This window comes from Macaca fascicularis, chromosome 16 (assembly GCF_037993035.2).
Source record: "Macaca fascicularis isolate 582-1 chromosome 16, T2T-MFA8v1.1".
Lineage (NCBI taxonomy): Eukaryota > Metazoa > Chordata > Mammalia > Primates > Cercopithecidae > Macaca > Macaca fascicularis.
The window spans coordinates 84,949,561-84,964,472 of record NC_088390.1 but is presented as its reverse complement, the minus strand read 5'-3'; the positions used below and the strand labels follow the sequence as shown (position 1 = coordinate 84,964,472).

The window sequence follows — 14,912 nt, the reverse complement described above, 5'->3', positions numbered from 1 at the left end:
TATTCAGACCATCAGAGGCTCAATCTATGAGAAAGATTTTGTGGTTTCATTTGTATTTCCTACTGACTAATGATGCCAGCATATTTTCTTTTTTAAAAAGTATTTTTATTTATTTATTTTTGAGACAAGGTCCTGCTCTGTTGCCCAGGGTGGGGTGCAGTGGCACGATCTCGGCTGACTGCAACCTCTGCCTCCTGGGCTCGAGCAATCCTCCTGCCTCAGCCTCACAAGTAACTGGGACTACAGGATTGCACCACTACGCCTAGCTAATTTTTGCACTTCTTTGTAGAGATGGAACCTCGCTGTGTTGGCCAGGCTGGTCTTGAACTTCTGGGCTCAAGCGATCCATCCGTCTCAGCCTTTCAGAGTGCTGGTATTACAGGCGTCACCCGCCAGTATCTTCTCATGGGCTTCTTTGACATCTATATATCCTCCTTGGTGAACTGCATATTCACGTCTTTTGTCCATTTTCTAGTTGACGTGTTTTTTTTTTTCTAATTGACTTTAAGTTTTTTTTAAATCCAGTTATTTATATAAAGTCCCTTGTGAAAACAAAACACAATAAAAACAAACTGAAAAGGAGGGACATGGTAAAATTGAAAAAGGAGGCTGGGTGCCATGGCTCACGCCTGTAATCCCAGCACTTCAGGAGGCCAAGGCAGGTGGATCACCTGAAGCCAGGAGTTCAAGACCAGCCTGGCCAACATGGTGAAACCCTGTCTCTACAAAAATACAAAAATTAGTTGGGCGTGGTGGCAGGCACCTGTGATCCCAGCTTTTTAGGAGGTGGAGGTTGCAGTGAGCCAAGATCGCACCGTTATACTCCAGCCTGGGGAACAGAGTGAGACTGTCTCAAATAAATAGGTAAGAAAAAGGAGGCTGGGTGTAGTGGCTCATGCCTATAATCCCAGCACTTTGGGAGGCTGAGGCAGGTGGATCACTTGAGTTTAGGAGTTCAAGACCAGCCTGGGCAACATAGCAAGACCCCTGTCTCTACTAAAAATACAAAAAATGAGCTGGGCGTAGTGGGTGTGCACTTGTGATCCCAGCTACTCAGGAGGCTGAGGTGGGAGGATCACTTGAGCCCAGGAGGTGGAGGCTGCAGTGTGCTGCGATGGTGCCACTGCACTCCCACCTGGGCCATGGAGTGAGACTCTATCTCAAAAAAAAGAAAAGGGAAAGAAAGGAAGAATTTAATGCTTTTGCTCAGTGTCTTCCTCAGTCTCCTCTTCACCAAAAGAGCTTCTAGCTTTTCCACCACTTTTTCAGCATTGTTGTTTTTGCCCGGTCCTTTTTGTCTCTCTTTGATATCTTTTTTACATTCTTTGAACTTTGGAATTTCTGTGCATGCTCAGCATTCAGGAAGCTGCTGGGCGTGACTTAGGGGCTGGCAAATCTTCAGGGTCTTGTCGATCTTCAGGGTCTTGTCCCTCCTCGTGAGGCCCCTTTCTCCTTGTGCTTCAGGAGCTTGATGTTGCCAGTGCCTCCACCCTTCCATTCCAGGATATTGTTCCCTGAAACAAATCAGAAGAGTTTCACCCACATTTTAAAAAGTCCCTCTTCCTCTTCCTCTAGCATTTTAATTTCTTGCTCAGGAATAGAAGCTATTGGCTCAAACTGAGGGTCCTGGTTGGACTTGTCTCCACTCTCAGTGGAGGTGTCGTGGTTCTCATGAGTGGCCTCGGTAGCCACCATGGTGGCCGTGGCTCGGCTCAGCTGGGCTGGGTTCTCCACAGCCACTGGGAGCTCCTTCCCTCTGCAGCCAGCACCTCCCTCCCGCCCAGCAACCAAAACTGAGTTTTTTACTGTTAAATTTTGAGAGTTCTTCATATGTTCCAGAAACTAGCAATTTGTCAGGTTGTGGTTTGCAAGTAATTTCTCCTAGTCTGTAACTTGTCTTTTCGTTCTCTTAACAAAGTGTTTCTCTGAGCAAGAGTTTTTGTATCATTTTGTTTTTTTTGAGGCGGAGTCTCACTCTGTCACCCAGGCTGGAGTACAGTGGCACGATCTCAGGGATTCTCCTGCCTCAGCCTCCCGAGCAGCTGGGATTACAGGCGCCCGCCACCACGCCTGGCTCATTTTTGTATTTTTAATAGAGATGGGGTTTTGTCATGTTGACCAGGCTGGTCTCAAACTCCTGAGCTCAGGCAATCCACCCGCCTTGGCCTCCCAAAGTGCTAGGATTACAGGCGTGAACCACCATGCCCGGCCAGTGTTAGTATAATCTTTAATTAAATCAAGTTTTTAATATGAAACTTGGATATAATCCATTTTATCAATTTTTCCTTTCATAGATTATGAACTCTTTTCCTAGATCCTACAGATTTTCTCCTATGCTTTTATAGTTTTCTGTTTGTCTATGAGCCATTTTGAGTTAATTTTTGTATAAGGAGTGAGGTTTATTGGGTTAAGCTTCATTTATTATTTTTGTTTGTTTGTTTATGGATGTCTAATTGCTCCAGCACCATTTGTAGACAAGTCAGTCCCTCCATTAAAAAACTTTTTTTTTTTTTTTAAATGGAGTCTCACTCTTATCACCCAGGCTGGAGCGCTGTGGTGTGACCTCAGCTCACTGCAACCTCTTACCTCCCAGGTTCAAGTGATTCTCCTGCCTCAGCCTCCTGAGTAGCTGGGTTTACAGGCACCCACCACTACGCCCGACTAATTTTTGTATTTTTAGTGGAGATGGGGTTTTCATGTTGGCAAGGCTGGCCTTGAACTCCTGACCTCAAGCGATCCACCTGCCTCGGCCTCACAAACTGCTGGGATTACAGGCGTGAGCCATGGCACCTGGCCCCGCTCCATTTAATTTATTTTGTATCTTTGTCAGAAGTCAGTCGGGCACCTTAGTGGGCTGCTGTTGATGGGTTCTGTGCTCTGTTCCATTGGTCTTTGTGTCTATCCCTCCACGACACTGCACAGTCTTGATTACTAGAGCAATCTAGTAAGGTTTGTTATACAGAGTGACTCCTCCCACTTTATCCTTTTTTGTCAAAATTGGTTTGCTCTTCTAGGACTTGTACTTTTCCATATGAATTTTAGAATAAGCTTGTTATGCTTATAAAAAAGTAAAACCTTATTGGGGTTTTTATAGGAATTGCGTTAAAGCTATTAATCAGTTCGGGGAGAACTGACATGTTCACTCTGTCTCTCAGTCCCTAACGTAGTATCTCTCTCCATTTATTTGGCTCTTCTTTGATTTCTTTAGTCAGCATTTTGTGATTTCATTTTGTGATAGCGTTTAAGATCCTATACGTATTTTGTTACATTTATACCTCGTGTGTCTTTCCTTTTCTTTTTAGAAGTGATTGTATTAATAAGTGGCATTGTGTCTTAAATTTTGGTTTCCACGTTTGTTTGGGTATGTACAAATGTGAATAATTTTTGTGTGTTTGTTTTTATCTTGTGACCTTGCTACACTCACTTACTAGTTCTTGGATGGCTTTTTTAGACTCCTTAGGGATTTTGTACATAGACAATAATGTCATCTGCAAATAGGAACAGTTTTATTTTTCCTTTCTATTCTGTATGTCTTTTATTTCTTTTTCTTGCCTTATTGCGGTGGCCTGAACTTCCAGTACTCTGTTGAATAAGAATGGTGAGTTCACACATCCTTGCATTGTTCCCAATCTAAGAAGAAAACCACTTTGCCATTATGTATATTAGCTGTAAGTTTTCAAGCTGAGGAAATTCTATTCCTTCTGTTTAGACTATTCATCATGAATGGGTGTTAGATCTTGTCAATTTTTTGTGTGTCTCCTGATATGATTGATTTTTGTTTAGTCTACTAAGATAGCGGATTAATATTGACGTTATTTTCTTGAAACAGAGTTTCGTTCTATCGCCCAGGCCTGGAGTGCAGTGGCGTGATCTTGGCTCACTGCAGCCTCTGCTTCCCAGGTTCAAGCAATTCTCCCGCCTCAGCCGCCTGAGTAGCTGGGATTACAGGTGCCCACCACCACACCCAGCTATTTTTTTTTTGTATTTTTTAGTAGAGACAGGGTTTCACCATGTTCTTCAGGCTGATCTTGAACTCCTGACCTCAGGTGATCCACCTGCCTCAGCCTCCCAAAGTGTTGGGGTTACAGGCGTGAGCCACCGCGCCCGGTCATTTACATGAGATTTTTAGTCACAAATTCAATTTCTTTAATGGCCATATAGGCTTGCTCATGTTGGTCTGTTTCAAATTTGTGAAAATCTTGGTAGAGAATTTTGGTAGCTTGTGGTTTCTGAGGAATTCGTTTATTTCTTCTAAATTGTTTAATTCAAGCATGAAGTTGTTTGTACTAGTTCCATATCATCCTCTAAATGGTTGCAAGCTTGGCAGTGGTATTTTCTATTTCATTCCTAGTATTGGTGATTTGTGTCTTCACTCTTTCCATCTTTGTTGGTCTTAGTAGAGGTTTATAAACTTTATTGATTTTTCAAAGAACCAGATTTTTGTTTAATTTTTGTGTTGTTTTATTTTAAATTTCATTGGTTTCTGATCTTTATTATTTTGTTCCTTCCTTTGCTTTGGGTTTATTTTGCTCATTTTCTAGTTTATTGAGGTGGAAACTTAGATTATTGATTTGAGACCTTTTCTCTTTTCTAAAGGAAACACTTTGTGCTATCAAATTTCCCTCTCTACATTAGCTGTGTCCCACATACTTTGATACTACATTCAGTTCTCTGTGTTTTTTTTTTTTTATTTCTTTTGAGGCTTCCTCTTTGACCCATGGATGATTTAGAAGTGTATTTTAAATTTCTAAGTGTTTAGAGATTTTCCTGTTGCCTTTCTATTATTGATTTCTAGTTTTATTCCATTATGGTCAAAGAATACACTGTATATAACTTTCATTATTTTAAATGTATTAAGCTTTATTTTATGGATCAGGGTATAGTCTGTCTGGGTGAATGTCCCACGGGCCCTTGAACAGAATGTGTGTTCGGCTTTTGTTGGGCGGAGTGTTTTATACGTGTCAATCAGATCCTGTTGGTTGGTTGTATTGTTCTGTCCTTTTATAGTCTTGCTAACTTTCTGTCTAGCAATTCCATAAACTGCTGAGAGTGGGGTGTTGAAATCTCTCCAACTGTAATTATGGATGTGTTTGTTTCTCTTTTGAGCTCGATCAGTTTTTGCTTTGTGTATTTCGAGGCTCTGTTGCTTGGTGTGTACAGATTTGAGATTATTGTCTTCCTACAGGTTGACCCTTTTTCCCATTATATAATGGTCTTTTCGTCTCTAGGAATGTTCTTTGCTCTAAAGTTGGCTTTATCTGATACTAGTATCGCTACTTCTATTTTTTTCCTATTGTTTTTGACTAGTGTTCATCCTGATCTTTTTCCATTTTTCAATTTTCAAGCTACCTGTATTTTTGTATTTGAAGTGAGTTTCTTATATATAGCATATGGTTGGGTCATGTGTTTTCATCCACTCTGCCAGTCTCTGGCTTTTAATTGATGTATTTAGACCATTTTGCATTTAAGATCATTATTGTCATGTTAGAGCCTATGTCTGCCATCTTGTTTTCTGTTTGTTCCCTTTGTTTCTTGGTCCTTTGACTCTTTTAACATTTTTAGGATCCATCCTGATTTATTTAGAGTGATTCTGAACATAGCACTTTATATAGTTTTCTTAGTGGTTGTTTGACAGTCACTGATATCAGCATTTTGTCACTTTTGAGTGTAGAAATCTTACTTCCATTTAGATCTCTTTGCCCTCACCTCTGCCCCTCTTAACCGTAACATAACTGTCTTAAGTATTTCCTCAATATACGAGCAATCTTCCATGGTCTTGTTTGTTGTGATATGTCCAAGGTTTTTCAGTTGTAAGAGGGAGAAGCCAGAAGTAACAAGGCTGCTCCGTCTTGGCAGAACTGAAAGAACTAACAACTTTTTAAAGAATGCAAGCAGGCTTTTTGTTTGGGTCAGATGCTAAGACAGCCCTGAGGAAATTGGGATTTGGGTAGGTTGTGGAGGGGTGATATTCAGGGAGAAGAAGAGGCAATTCGGGAGCCTGGGAATTTGCCAAACAAGAGCAGTCTGGATCATGTCTCTGTGGGCTGCTCTGTGGCCTCCTAGGCAGCAGAAAGATAAGGACAGGCCAGGTCTCCGTGTGTGAAGGGAGACTGGACTCCAAGCATGGAGCCTCTTTTTCCCAAGTATTTCTTCTTTTGTGTGTGTGCAGATGTTGGTTTCTGCCATTCTGACTCCTCTTTGCTCATCTGTTTTCAAAAATAGTTGAACTCTTTCCTCTTTTACTTTTTTGAATGAACTTTTGTCAAATCCAGCTTGGTGTGGTGGCTCACACCTGTAATCCCAGCACTTTGGGAGGCCACGGTGGGCGGATCACTTGAGGCCGGGAGTTTGAGACCAGCCTGGCCAACATGGTGAAACCCCACCTCTACTAAAAATATAACAATTAGCTGGGTTTGGTGACATGTGCTTGTAGTCCCAGCTACTGGGGAGGTTGAGGCAGGAGGATCACTTGAACCCAGGAGGTGGAGGCTGCAGTGAGCTGAGATCACATCACTGTACTCCAGCCTGGGAGACAGAGTGAGTGAGACTCTGTCTCAAAAACAAAAGAATCATTTGTCAAATCTTCCTCCCCTCCAAAAGGAAGCTATTATGACTTTAAATGGAATTGAATTAACTCATTTGAAGGAAATTAATCTCTTGGCAGTATTCCATTTTCTCATACAAGAGTATGCTCTGTCTCTTTTATTTAATTTTTAAATTACATTGTAGCAAATGTCTTCATGCTGACCATACTGAGTCAAAATATTTCTTACACAGGGGGAAAAACATATTTGGAGTCACAGGCTTTTCTACAGCCAGGCCTTAAGAGAAGGTACAAATTGAAGGCCTCTTGATACTTTTTCAACAATTAACTGAATTTGAGTCTCTTTTTTTTATTTTATTTTATTTTTTTTTGAGGCAAAGTCTCTCTGTGGCCCAGAATGGAGTGCAGTGACGTGATGTCCACTCGCTGCAACCTCTGCCTCCCGAGTTCAAGTGATTCTCCTGCCTCAGCCTCCCCAGTAGCTGGGATTACAGGCGCCTACCATCACACCCGGCTAATTTTTGTATTTTTTTTAGTAGACATGGGATTTCACCATGTTGGTCAGGCTAGTCTCGAACTCCTGACCTCAGGTGATTCTCCTGCCTCAGCCTCCCAAAGTGCTAGGATTGCAGGCGTGAGCCACCGCGCCCGGCTTCAAGTTTCTTTTATGTGATTGGCATTACAGAACATAGTGGCATCTGAGAGAATGGGATATACACTTTCCCACGACAAAAAATTGTTTGCGTAAATGGGAGAATAAAATCCACGTTTCCCAGGAGATGACAGCATTTGAAGTCAGGATAATTCAAGAAAAACTCTCCAAAACACACTAGCCAAGACATTTTATGATAATAGGATGCAGGCTAATCTTGAACCTGCCAGAAAAAGCCATCGACTCCTATGTAGATTAAGGTTTCAGATCGTCGTATCTTCAAGGCAAATGTCTTGTAAACACTCTGTTTTTACTTTCTCGAGCACAGATGTTTCTCAAGCCCAGATCTTCCCCACTGTAAGTGCCCATGTCAACAATCTCTCATTCCCTCAATGACTAGCAGTTTCCAGCTTCACAGCCATTTTCATGTTTATACTGTTGGTTAGGTTATTCCTGGGTAGTTTGTATGTTTTGTTTCATATTGTTGTGAATGAAGTGTCTTCTGTTTTTTTTTTTTGAGGCGGAGTCTCGCTCTGTCGCCCAGGCTAGAGTGCAGTGGCGCGATCTTGGCTTACTGCAAGTTCCGCCTCCCGGGTTCATGCCATTCTCCTGCCTCAGCCTCCCGAGTAGCTGGGATTATAGGCACCCACCACCACACCTGGCTAATTTTTTTTTTTTTTTTAATTTTATTTTTAGTAGAGACGGGGTTTCACTGTGTTAGCCAGGATGGTCTTGATCTCCTGACCTTGTGATCCGCCCGCCTCGGTCTGCCAAAGTGCTGGGATTACAGGCGTGAGCCACCGCGCCCGGCCCTGTTATATTCTTATCAGTGGAAGCTGGGTTACTGTGCAGTAACAGCCCCACAAATCTCTGTGTACTGAACAAAAGTGTATTTCTCATTCATGCAAAGTGCATACTGTAGTTCCAAGCAGTTGTTCCCTGGGAAGTTACCTGTCAAGGACTGGTTGCACAGTGCAGGCTGTGGATCAGCAATGCCCCTTCGTGATTGCCAAGGCAGGCAAGGGGAACACTAGGCTGGGTATTGTCAGGCATCACTCACCTTTTATGGGCCAAGACAAGCTACATGGACATAATGAGAAGTGAAAGAAAACTGGGTCCTGGCCAGCAACAGCAGGGCCCTGACACAGGCTTTTGCTAAAATGCCTTTTAACTGCTTTTATTTTTATTTATTTATTTTTGAGACAGAGTCTCACTCTGTCACCCAGGCTGAAGTGCAGTGGCGCGATCTCAGCTCACTGCAACCCTCGTCTCCCAGGATCGAGTGATTCTCCTGTCTCAGCCTCCCAAGTATCTGGGATTACAGGCGTGTACCACCACACCTGGCTAATTTTTGTATTTTTAGTACAGACGGGATTTCACCATGTTGGTCAGGCTGGTCTTGAACTCCTGACCTCAGGTGATCTGCTCACCTTGGCCTCCCAAAGTGCTGGGATTATAGACATGAGCCACCATGCCCAGCCAACTGTTAACTTTTAAATCTTACCTTTTATGATGCCACCGTTGTTTTTTCTTGTATCCAGTCACTTTAGTGATCTCTGGTATTCGTTCTAAATATTCCTCATTGGGCTTTGCTCCCTGCGAGTAAGTGCAGAGAGGTAAGAGGGTTGTATTCCTGAGTCCTCCTTGACAAGAGTGAAAGCAGAAATGGGGTGTTTTTGTTTCAGGTAAATACCAGCATCGAGGACTGGAAGACCACCAAGTGGAAAGATATCAACGTTGAGCAGATGGACATAGATTGTAAGAAGTTTGCCAAAGATGTGAGGTCTTTGGACAAGGAGATGAAAACCTGGGATGCCTTCGTGGGGCTCGACAACACCGTGAAGAACATGATCACATCCCTGCGTGCCGTGAGCGAGCTGCAGAACCCTGCCATTCGGGAACGCCACTGGCAGCAGCTCATGAAGGCCACCCAGGTACCACGCGCCATGGTGGGCGGAGGGGACCGCCCCTGGTGGCCAGCCCCGCTGCAGGATGAGCTGTCCTGAGCTGCCTAGCCAAGGTGTTCGGGGCCCGATGGTGGTAAAGCCAGTGTGGGCAGGGCTGGCTTCGTGCACAAGTGACCTGTGCAGTCACACAGGGCTCCATGTTGGTTGGGGGTGGTGGGGCAGGCTCCGTTTACCATCTCAACTTCACCATCTCAAAATTCTTAGTAATTTCCTTTTTTTTTTTTTTTTTTTTTTTTTGAGACAGTCTCGCTCTGTCGCCAGGCTGGAGTGCAGTGGCACCATCTCAGCTCACTGCAACCTCCGCCTCCCAGGTTCACGCAATTCTTCTGCCTCAGCTTCCCGAGTAGCTGGGACTACAGGCGCCCGCCACCACACCTGGCTAATTTTTTTTTGTATTTTTAGTAGAGACGGGGTTTCACCATATTGGCCAGGCTGGTCTGGAACTCCTGACCTCGTGATTCGCCCGCCTCGGCCTCCCAGAGTGCTGGGATTACAGGTGTGAGCCACTGCACCTGGCCAGTTCTTAGTAATTTTCCAACAGGAGCTCCTGCATTTTCATTTTGCACTGGGCCCTGCAAAGTAAGTAGGCAGTTCTGGTTGTAGGCTGCATGTTCATAAGACTTGGGGAGTTTGGGGCAAATGAACAGCTTCACTGGGGTCCTCATGACCCCAGAAACTCAGACTCTTAGCACCCGAATCTTTCCCGGAATATCCCGCAGTGGCAGGCACTGGCCTTGACCCCTCCAGAAGGCTAACAGGCACACTCCCCACTCTCAGCAAACACTGAACAAAACCACTTTAAGCAGCTACTCTGCAGAGGCCCCACCTAGCTGCAAAGGACACAGAGGAAAGGAGACATGGCCTCTGCTCTCAAGGAAGCAAAGAAATAATAGTACTGGCAATTGCGGGGAGGGGGAATTTATTTTTCCTCTATCCATCTTAGGTTCCCTGGCTGGGGCCCCTGTAAATTAGACTGATGAGAGACAGATTAATTAGAGGAAAGCCGGGCACGGTGGCTCACACCTGTAATCCCAGCATTTTGGGAGGCCGAGGCGGGTGGCTCACCTGAGGCCAGGAGTTTGAGACCAGCCTGGCCAACATGGCAAAACCCCATCCCTACTAAAAATACAAAAATCAACCGAGCGTGGTAGCACACACCTGTAATCCCAGCTACTTGAATGGCTGAGGCAGGAGAATCGCTTGAACCTGGGAGGCGGAGGTTGCAGTGAGCCGAGATCATGCCACTGCACTCTAGCCTGGGTGACAGAGCAAAATTCCATCTCAAAAAAAACAAAATGGGAAAAGACCAGGAAAGACAAAGGGGATTATCTACAGAATGTAGATTTCCCCTGCAAGAGACAACTTTGCAGGACCATTTCAAACTATGTCAAAGGAATATATTTTAGGGTAAAATACTGCGATTTCTTTCAGGGCCTGCTATCTGTCATGTGATATATCATGTTGCGACAAACATTCTGTTTGGTCAGTCTTAGGATCGATGTGTGGATGTTCATGCTGGTCAGCTGTGCCTGAATTGCAAAGGGAGGGGGGTATAATGAGGCCTGTCTTCCAACCCGCTTCCCATCATGGCCTGAACTCCTTTTTCAGGTTTACTTTGGAATGCCCCTAGCAGAGACAGGGGTTCATTCAATTTGTTTGGGGGCTTAGGATTTTATTTTTGTTTTACAGCAGGATGAGGTGAGCTTCAGTAAGCTGCGTTGTGTAGATTCCTCCCGTTCCTCTGGGCTGATAAGGGGCTAAAGCTGTCTCCATCAGTTAACTTTTTTTTTTTTTTTTTTTTGGAGATAGAGTCTCACTCTGTCGCCCGGGCTGGAGTGCAGTGGCACAATCTCGGCTCACTGCAACCTCCACCTCCTAGGTTCAAGTGATTCTCCTGATTCGGCCTCCTGAGTAGCTGGGATTATAGGCACATACCACCATGCCTGGCTGATTTTTTTGTTTTTTTTGTTTTTTTTTTTTTTGAGACAGAGTCTTGCTCTGTCGCCCAGGCTGGAGTGCAGTGGCTGGATCTCAGCTCACTGCAAGCTCCGCCTCCCGGGTTCACGCCATTCTCCTGCCTCAGCCTCCGGAGTAGCTGGGACTACAGGCGCCACCACCTCGCCCGGCTAGTTTTTGTATTTTTTTTTTTTTTTAGTAGAGATGGGGTTTCACCGTGTTAGCCAGGATGGTCTCGATCACCTGACCTCGTGATCTGCCCATCTCGGCCTCCCAAAGTGCTGGGATTACAGGCTTGAGCCACTGCGCCCGGCCTTTTTTGTATTTTTAGTAGAGGCAGGGTTTCACCTTGGCCAAGCTGGTCTCAAACTCCTGACCTCAGGTGATCCACCTGCCCCGGCCTCCCAAAGTGCTGGGATTACAGGTGTGAGCCACCGCGCCCGGCCTCCATTGATTAACTTCTATCGTTCTTGGTAGAGGGGTGGTGGGACTCCTTGGCAAATTTATTTCCTGCTTGTAGGCAAATAGGGGGAGGGCAGAGAGCTTCCCTTGTATCTGCTTCTTCTCAACTGCCTTCAGCTCAAAATAACCCTTAAGCCAAAGTGGTGTATTTTGGTGGCAAATTCTGCCAACCTTCGTGATCAGGTTTGAATGCCAAGCACAGGAGATACTCAGTGATGATCCCGAGACCTAGAGGAGGGCGCCACCTTCAAGGGGTGGGAAGGGAAGGAAAAGCTCTGAGTTAATGTGAAGTTTGGCTTGGGCCTTGGGAGCGAGAACTGTGAAGACAAGCAGAAAGGCTGGGAAGGGGCTCGGCATGAAAGAATGCAAGAACAACGGAGAGAACGTACCCCAAGGACCAAGGGCAGTGTGGCCCAAAGCCTGCGCAGCGGGAAAGCTTAACCCACGGCTTCCCAAGAGATCCCTACCTATGCAGGAAGTAGGAGAATGGGGCCAAATTGTTCCCTCCATCTCTCATTAGGTCCCGGCCAGCCCAGGAGGGTGCCCACCTAGGAGGAGCATTAGACGCTCCTGCTCCACCCCCACCACACTGTCCAGGGCCCTTCTGCTGCTCCCTAGGCCTAAGGAGGGAAAAGCAAACCCAGTTATGCAGGCCACCCTGAGGGCACAGAGGCACCCGCTTGCTCCCCAGGTATTTCTATGTCCAGGTGTCTGGGAGCCAGTCCCTGGGGGTGCCTCTTGTGTGTTGAGACAAAAGATTTCCCAGATGCCTGGCAACAGGCTCATGTGCCCCATCCAGGTGCCCTGGGAGAGACGATTGAGCGGTGATAAACCAGCTAAATATCTCCATGAAAGGAGCTGGGCACAGCTGAGGTCTTGGTGAGCCTCGGGCGGATATGTCCCCAAATGTGATTAGAGATGCGAGGTTCTGTCATGGGTTAAAATTCCACGGTGGGCTCAGAATCGATGCTCAGAAACATCTGACTATGTGACACCAAGAAGAATATTAGACAAGGGATGTGGAAGCGATTTGGGAAGTGGTGGCACTTGGCAAGCACCTGGTATGTTGGTACTAGAGTAACAGCACCTGTGATTCGGCCACCGCCACAGAGTGCTTTGCCTATTAGGAACGCGGCAGCTGCCAGAGGTGGTGGATTTGCTTCCTGGGGCTGCCATGACAAAGGACCACAAACTGGGAGGCTTCAAACAGACCTAGCCGGGGGCGCGGTGGCTCACGCCTGTAATCCCAGCACTTTGGGAGGCTGAGGCAGGTGGATCACTTGAGTTCAGGAGTTTGAGACCAGCCTGTCCAACTTGGTGAAACCGCATCTCTACTAAAAATACAAAAATTAGCTGGGTGTGGTGGTACATACCTCTAGTCCCAGCTACTTGGGAGGCTGAGGCAAAAGAATCGCTTGAACCAGGGAGGTGAAGGTTCCAATGAGCCGAGATCACGCCACTGCACTCCAGCCCGGGTGACAGAGCAAGACTCCGACTCAAAAAAAAAAAAAAAAAGCAGACCTGTGTTATGTGTTCCGTCACAGTGCTGGAGGCCAGGACTCTAAAATCAGGGTGTCAGCAGGCTGCACTCCCTCTAAAGGCTCTGGGGGAGGGTCCTTCCTGCCTCCTCCAGCTTCTGGGAACTCCAGGCATTCCTTGGCCTGTGGCTGCATCATGTCCGTCTCTGCCTCAGTCTCCACAAGGCCCTGTTTCCTGTGTGACTCAGATCTCCCTCTCCTTCCTGTCATGAGGACACTTGGCCCTGGATTTATGTCTCACTGGAAAAGCCAGGATGAACTCACCTCAAGATCCTTAGTATCTGCAAAGACCCTATTTCCAAATAAGGTGACATGTGAAGGTTCTGGGTAGACATGAATTTTGGGGGGGCCACAATTCTGCCCAGTGCGGGTGGGTTCTGCTATTATGCGGTTTCACAGGGAAGGAAGGTGAGGCTTGGAGAAGTCACCTCCTTAAGTCCCAGAGCTGAAAATGGCAGTGTAGAGCTCGCCTCCCTCCTTCTAGCAGCCCGGGATCACGCCCTGGCGGCGGCTCTCCGTGAAGGATGGTGATGTCCGCCCACTTCAGAGTCCAAATGACATGACATGAATCATGCCTGGTTTTTTTCCCTTAGGTGAAATTTAAAATGTCAGAAGAGACAACCCTGGCAGATTTACTGCAGCTGAACCTCCACAATTACGAGGATGAGGTCCGCAACATCGTGGACAAGGCCGTGAAAGAGTCCGGCATGGAAAAGGTAGGCGGTGCTGGCAGCATTGTCTGTGCCACGTGGGATCAGCCTGAAACTGCCTCCGTACTGAGAGCACCCAGAGAGATCTCGTTCATATGGGTCCCGCAGCCCCATGGCACTCAAGGGAAGTCTGGGGGGCCTTTCTTACCCAACCCATGACAAATCAAAAAATACTTCTGGAATCGATTTATTATTTTTCATTGTTTTTGAGACAGAATGTCTCTCTGTTGCCCAGGCTGGAGTGCAGTGGGACGATCTTGGCTCACCACAACCTCCACCTCCCGAATTCAAGCAATTTCTCCCGCCTCAGCCTCCCAAGTAGCTGGGACTACAGGCGTGCGCCACCATGCCCAGCTAATTTTCATACTTTTAGTAGAGACGGGGTTTCACCATGTTGGCCAGGCTGGTCTCGAGTTCCTGACCTCAACTGACCCGCTCACCTTGGCCTCCCAAAGTGCTGGGATTACAGGCGTGAGCCACCGTGCCAGCCTACTTCTGGAATTTTTCTTAGGAAACCCAATTCCTGGCTATAACTCTGCCCGCCCCATACACGCAATAGTTTGGGACATTTTGTAAACAACCAGAATTCTCATTTCCTTTGCCTCCAGCATCCTCGCCTGTGGTCCTGTCTGACTCCTCCACGGACGTCAGTTCTTTCCTCTGACTCTGAGCTGAGGGGAGGGTTGGGGACGGGTGGGGGATGGCCCCCAGCTCGTACCTGAACTTGTAATGTGCCACTGGCTACCAGCAGTTCCAGTATCCAGGAAAACTCCTTTTGCGGTTCAAATCTCTCTCCTCAGCCTGTTTTGTGAGTTTGAATTGTCACATTTTGGCTTGCTTAAAAAACAAAACAAAACAAAACAAAAACCTTTATTAGGTATAATTCACATACCATACAATTCACCTGTTTAAAGTGTACAATGGTTTTTAGCAGAGGTACAAGTGTGTAATCAGCACATACTAAACAGCAGAGGGTGGGGGCTCATGCCTATAATCCCAGCACTTTGGGAGATAGGAGGATCGCTCGAGTCCAGGAATTCAAGACAAGGCCAGCCTGGGCAACAGAGGCAGACCCCATCTCTA

At 46.2% G+C, this 14,912-nt stretch overlaps 1 protein-coding gene across 1 annotated transcript in view; it reads left to right on the top strand.

Annotated features, from left to right (window-relative positions):
- The window catches only part of DNAH17 (dynein axonemal heavy chain 17), a 171,464-nt gene that overhangs the window by 57,345 nt on the left and 99,207 nt on the right, over positions 1-14,912 (top strand). Inside the window, exons 26-27 of the mRNA XM_045376584.3 lie at positions 8,882-9,130; positions 13,713-13,835. Coding sequence (XP_045232519.2) covers positions 8,882-9,130; positions 13,713-13,835 — 372 coding nt within the window. The remainder of the gene's footprint in view (positions 1-8,881; positions 9,131-13,712; positions 13,836-14,912) is intronic.